The following is a 16,926-nucleotide window of genomic DNA, read 5'->3' on the forward strand; positions in this document are numbered from 1 at the left end:
ACATCAACTTGAGGAAGTTTCATGGAAGGAGGAATTGGAAGGCCAGAATATCATTAGTGCATGGGAAATTATGAAAGAATATTTGTTAACAGCAATGGCAAGTTGTATACCACAAGTAAACAAGGACACAATTTGGAGTAAAGTGGATGACAAACAATATTAAACAGGAATTGCATGCAAAAAAGAGGCTGTGGAAGAGATAATGCATGAAGAGTATAAGACACAGGCCAGAAGAGGTGACTAGTATGGTAAGGAAGACGAAACTGGAATACGAGAGGAGATTAGCCCAATGATCTAAAAAAAAATCCTAGGGAATATTTTAGATATGTGGCCAGTAAGAGGAGAAATGACTGTGGAAGAATGATATTGTGGGATAAAAATGGGAATAGAGTGACTGATGCAGAGGACATAGTAGAATTGTTCAATGAACACTTTATTGGAGTATTTCATCCTGGAGTAGTCAGTTTTAATGCTAGAGGGACAGGGCAGGTTCGAGGTTTAGAGGTGCAGGAGGAGAGTGTGTTTCAAATACTGAGTACTCTGGATGTCAGTAAAGCTGTGGGACTTGATAGTATTTCACCACAAGTTTTGAGAGAATGTGATAGGGAACTGACAGTGCCTTTGACCTGGCTTTTCAATGAAATCTGGCTGCAGGAAAGGTGCCCATGGAATGGAAGGAAGGTAAGATAGTGCCATTGCATAAGGGCGGTAGCAGACTGGAAGTGTCTAATTATAGGCCAGTTTGTGTGTTATCAGTAGTTAGTAAGATCTTGGAGAAAGTAGTGAAGGACTGTATACAGCATTGGGCAGATGAGAGTAATGTTCCATTGGGCAGATGAGGGTAATCTTATCTGTGAGAGTCAACATGGATATGTGAAGGGGCACTCTTGTTTTAGCTAACCTTTTATGAAAAAGTTACAAGAACATTAGATGAGGGAAAGGCATATACTGCCATTTTCTTAGACTTAGCGAAGACATTTGACAGGGTGCCACATGATAAGCTGATATTTAAGTTGCCGCACATGGGTCTGGATGTCAGATCGGTCAACTGGATTCAGGATTGGCTGTCCGATAGATATCAAAGAGTTGTGTATGGTGGAGCAGTTTCAAGGAAGCAGAGGGTTACAAGTGGGGTCCCACAGGGACCAGTACTGGGACCTATATTGTTTAACCTTTATATCAATGACATTGTCAGTGAATTGCAAGGGGATATTCAGTTGTTTGCAGATGATGCGAAGCTGGGAAGGATTATTAGCAATAGTGCAGATGCAGCACACTGCAAGAGGATTTGCTAGATAGATGGGCAAATGAATGGAGTGTCAGTTTAATGGAGCAAAATGTAAGGTCTTGAGGTTTGGGACACATCAATGGGATGCTGCATACTCAATGGGAGGAGTTAAACTGGAGGAAGTAGGAGAGACAAGATCTCTGGTTGATGATTGATAGAAACCTGAAATTTAGGGGACATATTGCAAAGGTGGTGAAGGTAACACAGAGGATTGCTGCAATAATGAGAAGGACACTGATCTGCAGAGATAAAAACAGTTATCATTCCGTTGTATAAGACCCTGATCAGACCACACTTGGACTATTGTTCTCAGATTTGGTCCCCAGGATTTGAAGGGGATAAATTAACTGTGGAAAGGGTACAAAGGCAGATAAAAGAGATGGTTTCAGGACTGTACAATGATAGTTATGAGGATTGGCTGAGGGAATGTGGACTGCAGAGTTTGGTGGATAGAAGGAGAGGTGATATGATTAAGACTATTGAGAGGTGGTTACAGGATTGACACTGGAAAGTTCTTTCGCTTGGCTGAACAGCAGGAAGGAATGATGACAAGAGGCCATCCCTGGAAGTTACGAAAGGAATCTGTTTGCAAGAGGGTAAGGAGTGGTTTCTTTGCATGGAGGGTGGTTGAACCATGGAATGCATTGCCTGATGGAGTGATGAGAGCGAGAATGGTCAATGAGTGGTATGATAGACTTTGTTTCTTAGGAAGCACCTCCCCTCGACCAGTCTTTTGACTCCATGGAGGCCTGAATAATAATAATTTGGCTAAGAAATAATGTTGGATTCAATATCCACTTAATTTGAATAAATTTACCTTGCCAAAGTGAAGCCTACTGGCTCTTTATCTCAGCAATTTAGTAGTGCACCTTTTGGCGACTCATAAAGTAAAGAAATAAGCTCTGCACTACTGCAACCTCAGTATTTACATCTGGGTCTACCTACTCACTGATGGGACCTCAAAAAAGGTCAAAACTGGTCTGGGTAGTGACCTTTCCCCATAATGTATAACAACATACATCTCCTAGGAGTTGTTTACATTATGAGAAAATACTAAGGATAGCGGCCAAAGCTTACTCCACCTTTACTACGAGTTGCCCCAGCATGTACCAGGTGTTGGCTTACGTTTTCACTCTCGCCGAACTTTTATAGTTTTCTATATTTGGCATGAAACTCTTAGATTTTCTATCTTTGAGTTTCTTATTTGGCTAAGAAATAATGTTAGATTCAATATCCACTTAATTTGAATAAATTTACCTCACTGAAGTGAAGCTTGCTAGCTCTTTATCTTAGTAACACTGTTTTTTCCACCTATGAAAGGCTAAAAACTAATTGTAGATTAGCACTGTCGAATTGATAGGAATATTTTTACTCATTTTTCAGTACTTTATTCATTTTTCATATTGTTTATTTATTTATTATTTTTATTTATTTATTTTTATATAGTATGGAATCCCTGCTAGAGACCAAACACAAAATCATTCCAAGCCACTTCACAGCCTCTAATAAGTGGGAAAGTGGCTTTGCACTGGGTGATGGAATTTATCCATCTAAAAATGATCACAAACAACCAAATCCTAATATGGGATTCAAACCTTGTTGGCCAGAGAGTTAGTACAGTAATCACTTCAGCCAACCAAGCAGGCACAGTCTTACTACACAACAGAATTTATAAATTATGTATCTTAGTAATTTACCATTACTAATAAAATAATTGAGATACTTAAAAAACACCATTATGTGCAGAGAAGTTATTAAACATCTTGCTAATAAAATAGAATGAAATCTTGCCAACTGAGAAACACTATTTGAAAAAGCAAATAAGCATCGTTTTGGGACCTAACCTGTAGGTGGCCGAGTGATTTTGTGACAATTTGTTCTTTAGCAAAATTGTTCAATCATCACCTCACTGGGTACTTCATCCTGGAAAAGCATGCATCATTCCTGGAGGAATCGCAAAAGTTGAATCTTCAGAAGTGCACGAGGAAGAGGATATACCTCGAAAACTAAGTACTTTCAAAGTCGATAAGATAGTGGGACTGGATGGGAATTTGTCATGTGGTTTAAGAGAATGTTCTGAGGAGCTGACAATGCTCATATATAGAATTGGGCAGATGAGATTACTCTTACCTATGAGGGTATGCATGATTTCTTAAAGAGCATTTTCATTTCACCAATCTTTTCATTAATGCACTTTATATTCTGTATCAAGAGCATTTGATGTAGAAAAAGCAAATACTGCCATTTTTCTGGATTTTCAAAAAGCATTCAACAGGGGCATGCTAAGTTGATATTTCAGTTGCATATGTGGAGATTTGCAGATCAGGTTTGTGAATTGGATTGGAAATTTGTTGTCTGATAGCTATCAAAAGGGTTGTGTACATGGGAGCAGTATTAAGAAAAATGAAGGTTCCAAATGGGTTTTGCCCAGACTGGAAGTACTGGGACTTTTGATCTCCAAGATCTCACTAGATTGTATGGAGATATTCAGTTATTTGCAGATATGAAAACTTAAAGGGTTATTAATAGTGCCAGTGTTGTGGTGCTTCAGAAAATTTCAATAAGCAGAGCAAAGTGTGTGAATGAATGGGGAAATATAATAAAACTCAATTACAAGTTCATTGTTTCAGAGAAACTGTGCCATAAGATTTTTTTAACACAACACAAGGAAAGACACAAACACTATTTATTCAAAGGACATGCATTTCGACCTGAAAAATACAATTCATCTGTGGCAACAGGTAGGTGAATACTAAGCATGTTATACATCAAACAACACAAAGGAATAACTGAGGAAACATTGTATTATTAATAAGTTGTGTTATATAAAAACAAAATCTTTAATGAGGTGCGATTAGAATAAGATTTTTATATTGTGAAATGCAGTCATTCTGATTCAGGTTCGGATGATGAAGTAAGCAGGTTTATTGTGGTCAGTATCTATTCCACATTGTGCAAGGCCAAATTTCTCAGATTTCCTATTGATGATGCAAGACTGGTGTTCTTGCATTTTTTTCTCCACTGCAAGACTGGTGTTCTTGCATTTTTTTCTCCACTGAACGTCCACTTTGTCCAAAGTAAGACAGTTCAGTGGAACTTTATAGATACCAAGAAAAGTAAGAAGGGGAGTGTTTAGAAAATGGAAACCATGATGCTAGTTTGTTAAATGGGATAAATGTAGCCACTAGACCATATTTATTAAGAATTCTAGATATTGGTTCAGAGACACAAGAAATGTATGGGATAGGGACTCCATGTACTATTTCCTTGTTATGTAAGCTTGAATTACAGGAATCAAAATTACATTGTGTAGTCCTCTCTAAAAAGCCTTTGTTTTTTAAACTTTGTTTAAAGTTCTTGCTGTAGTTGCAGTGTAGACCATATAATGAGAGCATGACATAAAAAAAATCTGGTCTTGCACAACATGGAATAATTACCATAACAATATCATATGGTTTGAAATGTGCTTACTCCATCATTATCACTAAGTTCTAACATTTATTTAAAGAAAGCACCAAAGCCCCCACCTTTCTCCATCCAAACGTGCAGCAGCTAACCAACACCCTATAACAGTTCAACTCCAAACCCACAGAACAAATTTCTTCTCTTCATTTATCCCTTCCACTGATGTCCTCTGCAACAGTCTTCTGCTATGCATTTCCAAAGAAATACAACCCAAAGTTTCTTACTGCCCATTCACAGTACTAGTGTACTATATGTTGATCAACCTCTCATGGATGGGTTCTCCATTATAAAAAAAAAACAACTTTACTCCATTATCTTAACCTGAATAGGAATGACTGCTTTTCACTATCAAAGATATGGGAGAATCTTATTCTAATCACACACCATCAAGTTTTCGTTATTTTTATTTTTTTTTTATAATACAGTTAATTACTAATACATTTCCTCAGTTATTTCTCTGCACATTATGTATAACATCATGTGCTTCTTGCAGTTTTAAATTAATTCATCATTCAAGTTCTACTTTGTGATCACCGCCAATTGCTACCAATGATGAACTTTAATTTTCAGGTCAAAATATATGGCCTTTAAATAAATAGTATCCACTCATTTCCTTGTGTTATGTTAATTGTGTTAATTAAAAGGTCATTGTGATATATAAGCTAGTCAGGGGTTATCAGATTGATATGGAAGCGATTTTTCATAAAATGGGAGGGCATTTCTGTATACACAGAAGTTTATGCTCAGAATAAATCAAGTTTCTGTTTAGAAAAGTTTGTCTACTTTTTTTTGTACCTGTACTTCTTATACCTCTTTAGCTCAATTGGTTTCAACAGAGCCATTTGGAACATGAGTTTGAATCCCATCCATGATGAGGAACAGTTATCATGGCTTTTCAATCAAAGAAGAGTGTTTTCACTTATGTAAAATGAAGTTTTCTCATCTCTCAAAACAGGCAAACTGGCCCAATGAGCACATACCTTCAGACATGGGATACCACTGCACAAAGAAGGCAACAGGAAACCATCTTGCTCTTTAATAATTCCCTAATAAAAGTACCATTGCTACACTATCAACTACTTGGTTGAGGGAAAAACAGCACACTGTAAAAACTGACAGGATATTAAACAAAATTCAGTCAAGAAGTTTGGGATATACAATGGTCCTCATAAAGGCTGAAGTGCAAAGTACTGGTTTAACAGTAATCTACAGTCTCTACGTCCTGGATCTAGAGATTGTAGGAGGAATTTTTAAGATAAAACTTGCTTTTGTATGCTCAAAATCATATCAGAAACTTTATTTAGGGACTAAAAATGTGTTCAGCAAACAAACCTGGAATTGCAACCAACCTAAGAGCTATGTGCTAGGACAGTATCACTCCTATTATCCTCCCATATGATAACCAATCTATGTACCAGTCAGAAATGAATCGTGACAACTTCAGGAAAATTGCTCTTAGCTAGTAGGATAATTGTTTATATGTAATTTCACCAAAATCAATTTTAGTGTTGACTGATGTTTCAAAGAAAGTTTATTTCCCCTCTCAAATTGCAGTATATATCTTTTTTTTTTAAAGTAATGGTTCTTCTATTTTATTAGATAGTCACTAGTTTCAGAATATTGTATTGCAATTTATTATACATCTATGAGGGATGAAGAAAGATACATAAGAGGTACAGTTTTCTGGTATGGAAATTCACAGATGTTCTTGCGACCAAAGCAGATATGCAGCAAAATGGCATACATATGAAAAACCAATTTTTTTTTTTATATTATACACACACACACTACAAACAATATTATCGTCTCTCATGAAATTATACAATCTCTTAGAAATGCATACCTGTGTAAATCCAATTAAGTCGAGGACAACTAAGTAATGATAGTTGAACGTCTTCAGCAGTCTTGAAAATAAAAAGAAAGCACTGATGATATCAGACCAGTAAAATAATGGCAAACTTTAAATTTCTATACACAATAGCTAACTTGTTATTCTCTCCCTCCCTCCTCTTACAGATTTGGATGAGTCAGATAAGAAGTTAACAAGGTTTGAAATTACCGTAAACTCAATTTCTTACATTATTTTTACATATTCATTATAAATTTAAACTTAAAACACACACTCACAGTTTTGAATAAAATAGCAAAAAAAATTTTTTTTAAATGTTCTTTTGAAAATTAATCAATGCCTATAATATGTCAGCAGAACTGGTGGAAATAACATGGTATTATCAGAAGGTAGATGGGAACGATAATATCAAAAAACATGTGTATGTCAGTCATTAGCTGCAGAATCTGTTAAGTTGAGATTGTGAGTTAAGAATGGATTTGTTTTTCTGAAATTTATGAGATGAAGGGACACTCATGTCCTTTCATGTAAAACTAATGACTTGCATTTTAGTCATCACTAAGAGATAAAGTTTGTGCACTACATGCAAGTGGGCTCTCTAAAGCATGCTATATAAACCTGAAGGAATGGAGACAAGAAAATGTGATTTCGATGATCCAGTATGAACCAAACAAACCTGCTACTTGTGTGCTATAAAAAGTTTTTTTTTTCATGGAAAGGAAAATATATGATAAAGTATTCAAATCATGTCTGCAATGAAGCCAGTGATGTACAAGGAAGATTAACATCATTTCCACAGTCTCAATGGAAATTACTATTCCTGATGATAAGGAACAAACACAAGAACCAAGAAAGATCCATCAACATATTTGGATTGAAGCTACATTCCTCAGGTCAGCCAAGAACCACATCTAATTGAGCAAAGTGAGCTGAGTGCCTTAGTGCATAATTTGAATCTATCAAATTTCAAAGTAGAATTTTTTTGATCCAAGAAGGAAATTTTCTGGCTAAAAATGATGGTACAACATGACAAAATTTTATGCTGGCTGGGAGGTCGCCCAGTTAAACAGCGATAAAGTCAGCTACTGGAACAAATCTGAAAACACACCCCAACTCAACATCACCAGAGTTAAAGATCAGTACTATCAACATAAGAAGCCTGAATGACAAAGAAATGGAGCTAGCTGAGGAATTAGATAAGTACCAGACATAATAGGGGTGACTGAAACAAAAAAGACAAAAACTGGTGAGATCTTTCTGAGCAATAAATACAAAAATTTTATATTCAGGCAATGACAATCAAGGAAAAGAAGGAGTAGCCATAGTATTCAACACAAAATACGAGGCTAATCTTCTTGAATGGCAGTCAGTCTCAAGTAGAGTAATGTGGGCAGATATCAGAATAGGAAACTAGACCAATGAGACTTATTTATGCCTATGGTCCCACAGAAGATTCTACTATGGTAGAAGTGGAGGAATTTTTGATGCTTTAGAAAAAGCAACTGACACAATGAAAAAGGAAAAGTTGGTCCTTGTTGGGGATCTAAATAGCAGAGTAGGAAATGATTGTCAGACATACAAAAATATTTTGGGAAAATTAGGAGAAAAGAGCAAAGCTAATAATAATGACAAATACCTGTTGGATTTCTGCTCAGGATATGGACTGATTATTACTAACGCCATGTTCCAACATAAAAATGTGCACAAATTCACATGGAGAGAAGAGGCAAGGAATAAGAAAAGTCTCATTGACTATGTTATTGTTGATAGTGATGTTTTCTCCCTGGTGCAGGACACCAGAGTGTACAGAGGATTTGAAATTGGAAGTGATCACTATTTAGTCCTGAGCAGGATAAAATTGAATTTCATTTTGAAAAGAAGAACAAAGTTTTAAAGCGAATAAAAGTTGAGTAGCTCTCAGATATGAACCGTAGGCTAAAATACACAAAGATCACTGAAGAAAAAAATAGTTTGAGAACAGGAATCAAACCTTGGAGATTCAGTGGCAAGCCTTGAAGCTCTGATTGATTCAGCTACAGAGGCATGTGGTGAATTTGTCTGCAATGATAGAAAAATTAGAACTGAATGGTGAACACATGAAGTTAAACAGGCACTGAAGAAAAAGAAGAAAGCATATCAAAAGTTCCTGACAAATAAGTCGGCTTGTGCTCTTAGAGAATACAGAGACAAATGCAAGAATGCTAAACACTGTGTAAAACTAGCTAAACAAAGTCATGGGAGGACTTTGGCAAGAAAATAGAAAATAAATATCAAGAAGGTGGTAAGATATTCTGGAGGTTATTGAAATGGAGGAAAGAGTGCTGTAAAAGGAGTTAGAGATGATACAGGTGACATGAAAATCGGAGAAAAAGATATCCTTGAAGTATGGAGTAATTACTTTGAAAAACTGCTAAATGAAACAAGCAGTGATGACAGCACAGTGGTAAAAAACACTGACCAGATGCAGTCAGAAATACATACCCATACTTGAGGTACAAAGAGCCATCAAAGGCTTGAAATGTGGAAAGGCAGCAGGAGTAGATGATATTCGATCAGAAATGCTGAAGTATGGTGGTATAAGAGTCTTATAGTTGGTGCACTGCATAGTTCAGAAAGCCTGGACAGAGGGACGAATTCCTGATGATTGGAGTAGAGCTCTCATATTACCCATATATAAAAAGGGAAATAAAACTGAATGTGAGAATTACAGAGGTATTTCCCTACCGAGTGTTCCTGGCAAGATTTATGCCAATATACTTGAGAAACGATTGAGAAGAATTGTGAAAGAAAAGCTGGGTGAAGAACAAGCTGGATTCAGGCCAAATAAAGGCTGTCAGGATCAGATCTTCACTTTACGACAAATAGTCGAGAAAGCATGGGAATATAACAAAGATCTGTATTTAAGTTTCATCGATCTGGAAAAGGCATATGACAAGGTGCCAAGAGAGAAGCTATTCAATACATTACAGTTATATGGTGTCAATGGGGCATTATATCAAGCAATACTTAGTCTTTATTTGAGTTGTAAGTCAGCAGTTAGAATTGAAGGAAGTACAGGAAGATGGTTTAATGTTAAATCTGGTGTCAGACAAGGATGTACATTATCCCCCTCTGTTATTCATTATCTATATGGACCACATTATGAAGGAAAGTGGTATTAAACATGATATCAAAATTGGAGATGTTAATGTCAGCTCTTTGCTTTATGCGGATGATGTTATACTTCTAAATAAATCCGCTACAAGTCTGGAAGAATCTCTGACTAAATTGAATAACTGTTTTAATAGATATGGTATGAAGGTCAGCAATAAAATGACAAAGACAATGAAAATAGGCAGAATCATTGAAAATGTCAACTGTATTGTGAATGGAGAACCTGTGGAACAAGTAAAACATTTCAGCTACTTAGGCATGATTTTTAGTGAAGATAGTAAATTAAATATAGAAATAGATAACTGAATCATCAAAGCTGGTATGGTGGGAAGTCAATTGAATAAATTCATATGGAATAAGAGAGAAATTAGTTGGAACACTAAATTAGCTGTATACAAGACAGTGTTCAAACCAGTTTTAACTTATGGATCTGAGAGCTGGGTCAGAAGTAAAACACTTGACCAGAGACTAGAGACTGCAGATATGAGAGTGCAGAAAAGAAAGATTAGAGGCATCAATGAAAGAACTTGACACTTTCAGCATCCAGGAATATGTTAGCAGAGCTAATCTCAGGTGGTATGGTCACTTACACAGAATGGGCGAAGAAAGATTAGCAAAACAAGTGTTCTCTGCCAGGTTGGCAGCGAAACGACCCAGAGGAAGACCAAGATATTGGTGAATTGACACAGTATAAAGTGCCTTCGATGATAGAAATATAAGATCTGATAATGTTGGAGTCTTGATAAGTAACAGACTGATTTGGAGGAAAATTGTAGATATGAAGTTAGTAATGATGTAATTTTTTTCATTTAGTACTATCATATCCTGTACACCCCTTGAGGGTACATGGCAGGAATTTGATGATGATGATAAACTAAGTATTTAGCAAAATCCTTAAAGTGCTTATTCAGCTTGACTTCTTTTATCAAAAATTCTGTTGATTCTGCTTCAAGAGTCAAAAATAAATTTTCAAAAAGAAGAAATTATGGCTAGTTTTGATGTTGTTTCCCTGTTCAGAAATGTGCTTACAGAAGAAGTTCTTATTCTGTTAAGAGATAAATTATCAAAAAAAGTTGTCTTTATTAACTCATTGTGTTAATTCTGGTTATTTCCAGTTTAAAGACATTATTTATAAATGAAATTTTGGTTTAGCCATTGGTAATCCGTTATTACTCATACCGGCAAATTTATACTTTGAAGAAAAATATTCCAAGATTCTTAGACCACCTCAACAGTCAAACACCCAAAAATCCAATTTAATGTAGAATTAGAGATTGATGGCTCTCTTCCATTCCTGGATGTCAAACTCACTCATATTGCTGAGAAATTAAAAAATCTCTATTTACAGGAAACCTACTCACACCAATAGATATCTCCATGCAAAAGTCCCATCACTATCCACCTCAAAAACTTTGTATTATCTCTATGCTAGACAAATGTGCTTGCTCACTCCTCTATGAAGAAGATATTAACAAAAGAACTTCAATTTCTTCTTACAACCTTCCAAGAAAAATGGTTATTCGAAACAAACAGTTAATAAGTTATTTTTTAATCCACCTCCTCACCATACTGAAGATAGAAATAGTGAAAAAAGGCTATATATCCCTACCATGAGTCCCGATTTTCCAAAATTAGCCAAAGTTCTTAAAAAACAAACATCCAGACTTCTTTCGATCCTCTTCTGAAACTCCATTCCTTGCTCAGTAGGCCTGAACAAAAACATAACCTGAAATATCCCAGCATTTACTGAATTTGGTGCCACTGCAATAAGTCTTATTTTTGCCAGGTGGATTTTGCCATCAAATTACTTCTTGAGGAACATAAAAGCTGTCACATACAGCACAACAAGAGCTAGTGTTCTGTTGAACCGTGTCCTGAATTCTCCTGATGCTGATGAGGGAAAACTTCATCTAGTCTTATGGGAGAAGTCTGAAAATATCTTTCGATGCTATGATGAAATGGAAAGAAGAATTGCAAAATCTAAAAGACATAGTCTTCAATCAAGTACATCAACACTAACCTCAGCTATAATCCCTCAGACTGTCATCCAAGAGATGTTGAATGCATGCGCATGTCCAACAATGAACAGATACACAGAACAGCTTCAAACATTAATACACTAATGATTTAATGTATAGTTTTTTTTAGTCTTTTGCAATTTTTGTTGGTTGTTGCTTCTTGTAGTGCATCCAAAGAAGTCTTCTATGAAGATGAAACTAGTTGTGCACTCTACTTAATTAAAATAGTGTTTTTTACTTTTATCTCTCTGCTTTCAGTCATTTAATTAAAATAAAATTAAATTTAAAAAAAAAAAAAAAAAAAAATATATATATATATATATATATATATATATATATATAGGGCAGTGACAAGACTATATTGTAAGTACAGCCCAACTTGTATATCAAAGATTTTCTGAGCAGTGTGGCAAATGGACTACTGAGGATTAGAAAATACACTATGGACAAATAAATCCAGATTTATAAGAAGATAAAGGAAAATTTTTCTAAGTATTTTTCTTCGTGTAGGGAAAATCTTTAGAAAAATATTTGGCCCAGTGATACAAAAATGAGTTAACTATATAAAAGAACCCACAATATCTAATATAATCAAGTTAAAAAAAATTTGAAGTGAGCAGGACATGTTTTTAGAGAAAATGACAGTATTCTTAAGAAGACAAATAGTAAAATTCTTGATAAAAGACCAAAAGTAAACCTAGAACAAGATGGATAGACACCATTAGTTAAGATAGCAACATCATATTACATTGTTCAAACTAGAGAAGTAAACTTTTGGACAGACAGGGCTGGAGGCAACAAATCCATGCCGAAGCTCGATTTGGGCTGTAGAGTCGAGCATATCTTACTATGATACCTTACTACCGTGAGTTGTAGCACAATGGCTACTCGAGATTATTATTATTATTACATGACACCTTGAAGGAGTCCAAGGACTCATCGCAAGAGGGTACAGCACTTCACACAATCCATCTACACGTAATTCTCCATCTACACACAATGCCACTATGTCTACATGCTATGCCACTATCTATCATCTACCACCTACTAATGGTATGTTTTTTTTTTTTCCTGAAAACCTGAGTTGCCAAGAGGGGGAAATCCCGCTATACCTCCACATGAGATCAGCGAACTCACCTTCAACTGAAAAAGCAATTATCACACAAGATCTGTTTGTCAGCAGTGTCAAGCACATCATGGTGAAATTAGTTTTCTTTTACTCTCTTATTCCCCAAATTTTAACCTAATTGAGATCTATAATGTGTTAGTATATGATATGAAGCAGCCAGAGTCCATCAACTGCATCATTTAAGGACTAGAAAACAGTTCTCTTCAGCTAGTAAAAGAAGGTTTCAAATTATCCCAAACACTCTCAAAAGTGCCAAAATCCAAACTACATCAAATGCAAACTGCTATGAAATAATCAAAAGTCTTATTCAATATTGGGAAAGAGTGATTTTCTGGCAAAGCTAAGCATTTTCCAATGAAAATAAATGCATCAGTTATCTTTAAAAACATTTCTGGTAGTGATATATTCAAGAATATTAATTGAAGTAAAAAAAAAAAAAAAGGTTGGTAGTAAAACACTCAGCATAATAATATAATTTAATAAGCTTGATCTAAGCCCCTGAAGGGAAGTCAAATTTCCCTTCAGGGGCTTAGATCTTCCATGAAGTTATACTTCTAATAATCACATTAAAATGTGCGACATCCAAAGAGTTGAAATTAAATTATAGTATCTTAGTTCACTAATCAAGTAAAGAGAGTGTTTGACTGTTTTCAATTAGAGATATTAGTAAATATATCCTATGCATATATTAGACTTACACCTAAAACTACTGAACACTATAGTTAGTAAAAGAATTACTTTTTTACTGTTGATCACCTTGCGTTTAACAGCACCGGCGATGCTAAGAACAAGAGGCGCATCATAATCTTCTGTTACTAGTTTGCGATGCCAACGACGACGACGCACAAAATCAACACGACGCTTTCTGGCATGAAACTTGAGGTTGAATAAGGATGAATATTCCCAACCATCTGTATCCTCACACTTGAATATAAAAATAATTAAATATAGATTTCTTGGCATTACTATGCATTCATAATTATAACAGAAATTGTATTTAATATATTATGATAATTATAATATGGTAATGTTTTTTATATTTAAATGCTATATTTAAACCACAAACTTCAGTTATTTTTATTTCTTGAAAAAAAAAAAGTAAAACATCTGGAATGAGATAAAGTATTCATGTAAAATATTAACTTTTTCATACAAATTAATTTAATTCTATAAAAGAAGAAAAAATATCTGATATATAAATTTAAATATAATGCTAATAGCAAACATAAACAAATTGCATAACCACAATAATTAACTTTAATGAAATGAAAGCAAAGATGAACTTCATTTACATATGTGCCATGCTGATTAAAAGATATACATATGATGAGGACTCAAAAATTCTAAGATTACAACTGTAAAAGTGCTATTTAAGCATGTGATATATTAAAAACTGATATTCTATATATGTAATACATAATCAATTTACTGGATATATAATTATAATAAATCCTCACCTTCTTGTGGTGCAGCCTGTTAAGTATCTACCTGGATACTGAACGAACAAGGATGGGCTGGCAATTTGAGATTTAGCCAACAAAATTGTATTCGTATTGGATTAAAACAAAATAATGGTACAACATTACAGAATTCCATGCCGGCTGGGGCGTCGCCTGGTTAAACAAGGCCCCCGTTGTTTTCATCAGGGGACAGAAAACAACGAAACGTCTGCTACTGGAACAAATTCTAAAACCCACCCAACTCAGCATCACCATAGTTCAAGATCGGTGCTATCAACATAAGAAGCCTCAATGGCAAAGAAATGGAGCTAACTGAGGAATTGGATAAGTACCAGATCGACATAATATGGGCGACTGAAACAAAAAAAAAAAAAAAAAGACAAAAACTGGTGAGATCTTTCTGAGCAATAAATACAAAATGTTATATTCAGGCAATGACAAAGGAAAAGAAGGAGTAGCCATCTTCTTGAATGGCAGGCAATATCCAGTAAAGTGATGTGGGCAAATACCAGAATGGGGATCTGGACAATGAGACATTTGTGCCTATGGTCCCACAGAAGGTTCTACTAAGGTAGAAGTGGAGGAATTTTTTTGAGGCTTTAGAGAAAGCAACAATGACACAATAAAAAATTGGTCCTTGTTGGGGATCTAAATAGCAGAGTAGGAAATGATTGTCAGACATAGAAAAATATATTGGGAAAATTTGGAGAAAAGAGCAAAGCTAATAATAATGGCAAATACCTGTTGGATTTCTGCTTAGGACATGGACTGGTTATTACTAAATACAGTGTTCCAAAATAAAAATGTTCACAAATTCACATGGAGAGAAGAAGCAAGGAATAAGAAAAATCTCATTGACTGTTATTATTGATAGTGATGTTTTCTCCCTGTTGTAGGACACCAGAGTGTAAAGAGCATTCGAAATGATTACCATTTAGTCTTGAGCAGGATAAAATTGAATTTCATATTGAAAAGAAGAACATGTAAGAAAGTTTTGAAGTAAATAAAAGTCTAGCAGATCTCAGATGTGAAACATTGATTGATTCAGCCAGAGACACATGTGGTGAGGTTGTCTGCAAGAATCAGAACCCTGTGGTAGACACTGGTAGTTAAAGAGGCAGTGAAGGAAAAGTAGAAAGCATATCAAAAGTGATTTGCCAGCTTGTAAGAGCACAAGCTGGCAAATAAGTCAGCTTGTGCTCTTACAGATTAGAGACAAATGTAAAAAATGACTAAACACACACACATAATAATAACAGTAATAAGTTTTATTAAGTAAATATTTCATCCTAAGTATCTTAGGACATCATTAGTACAGTTAGTTAACTCAAACAACACTAGGAATAACATACAGTTAGGGTGCATGATTACAATGGAATCTAGCATGTCATAGAATTAAATTAAATCTGGAGGGTAAAAAAAAAGATTACATTAAAATAAGATAACATATATAAAAATTATTTTACACAATTTTGTATGACAATTTCCCATACTTTAGGAATAGCAAGAACGGCATTACGGTTTAGATTTGGTCTGTGAAGTAGGGCTTCAACACTTTCATTATATAAACGTTCATATAAAGATCTATGTAGAAGTTTGGTCTTTTCCCAATGGATCCTATGGTTTGGGTTTTCAACTCCATGTTGTGAGAGGCCAGATTTCTGTGGTTTGATAAGACGGGTATGGTCTCGATGTTCTGAAATGTGTTTATGAACAGATTTACTTGTCTGTCCATGGTAAGACAATTTACAGGAGAATGGAACCTTGTACATGCCAGGTAGTATCAGAGTTGAGAGTTTGTCTTAAGGAGAAGGTAACAAGTTATAGATCTGGTTGATTGGTTTGTAGGTAGTAGCAAGTTTGTATTTCTTCATAATTTTTGAAATACATTCGGAGATGCCTTTGACATAAGGTACGGGAATCATATGGGCTTATTCTCGTCTAGGTTGATGTATGGGGCAGTGACTGATAATTTTTTGAGTTGTTTTAAGATTGTATCCATTTAGTATGGCTGTATTTTTGATTATTTCCAATTCTTGGTTTAGAGATTCTTTAGAGGAGCAGAATCTGTATGCTCTAGTTACTAATGATGCCAATTTTTTGAGATGGATGATGAGCAGTAGAATTGTGAATGTAGTGACCTGAAAATGTCAGTTTGCAATAGACAGAAATGGAACCATCTTTTCTTTGGATGTGTAAATCCGAAGGGAGATACCCTGTGGAGATTCTTTTCCTAGCATAAATTTCATGGGAGAATGAAGGTTTATTTTATCTAGAAAAAAGTATAGTTCCTGTTCAGAATGACCCCGGACAGCAAAGATGTCATTGATATATCGTAGCCAAATTTTTGGTTTGGATTTAAACGTGAAAATTTTTTTTAAAGTATTCTAGAAACAGGTTTGCTAAGTTTGGTGATAAGGGAGACCCCATTGCTGTTCCTTCCTCTTGCTTGTAAATTTTTTCTTTCCCAGTGAAGTAACTGGACGTAATAACAAATTTCAATAATTCAACAATATCAGATGGAAATTTTTTGAGTTAACAAGTCTACTGTTTCCTTATGGGAA

At 35.0% G+C, this 16,926-nt stretch overlaps 1 protein-coding gene across 3 annotated transcripts in view; it reads right to left on the reverse strand.

The window, feature by feature from the left end:
• The window catches only part of LOC150106416 (dysferlin-like), a 328,783-nt gene that overhangs the window by 219,133 nt on the left and 92,724 nt on the right, over nt 1–16,926 (reverse strand). For 2 of the 3 annotated variants that reach the window (XM_090393127.1, XM_090393129.1), the window contains exons 29-30: nt 13,641–13,826; nt 6,597–6,657 (exon numbers count right to left, since the gene is read on the reverse strand). In XM_090393127.1, coding sequence (XP_090249253.1) covers nt 6,597–6,657; nt 13,641–13,826 — 247 coding nt within the window. The remainder of the gene's footprint in view (nt 1–6,596; nt 6,658–13,640; nt 13,827–16,926) is intronic. The other variant, XM_090393128.1, reaches the window with a different exon arrangement.

This window comes from Typopeltis vanoorti, chromosome 5 (genome assembly GCF_054136105.1).
Source record: "Typopeltis vanoorti isolate ZY-2024b chromosome 5, IOZ_Tvanoo_1.0, whole genome shotgun sequence".
NCBI classification, from domain to species: domain Eukaryota; kingdom Metazoa; phylum Arthropoda; class Arachnida; order Uropygi; family Thelyphonidae; genus Typopeltis; species Typopeltis vanoorti.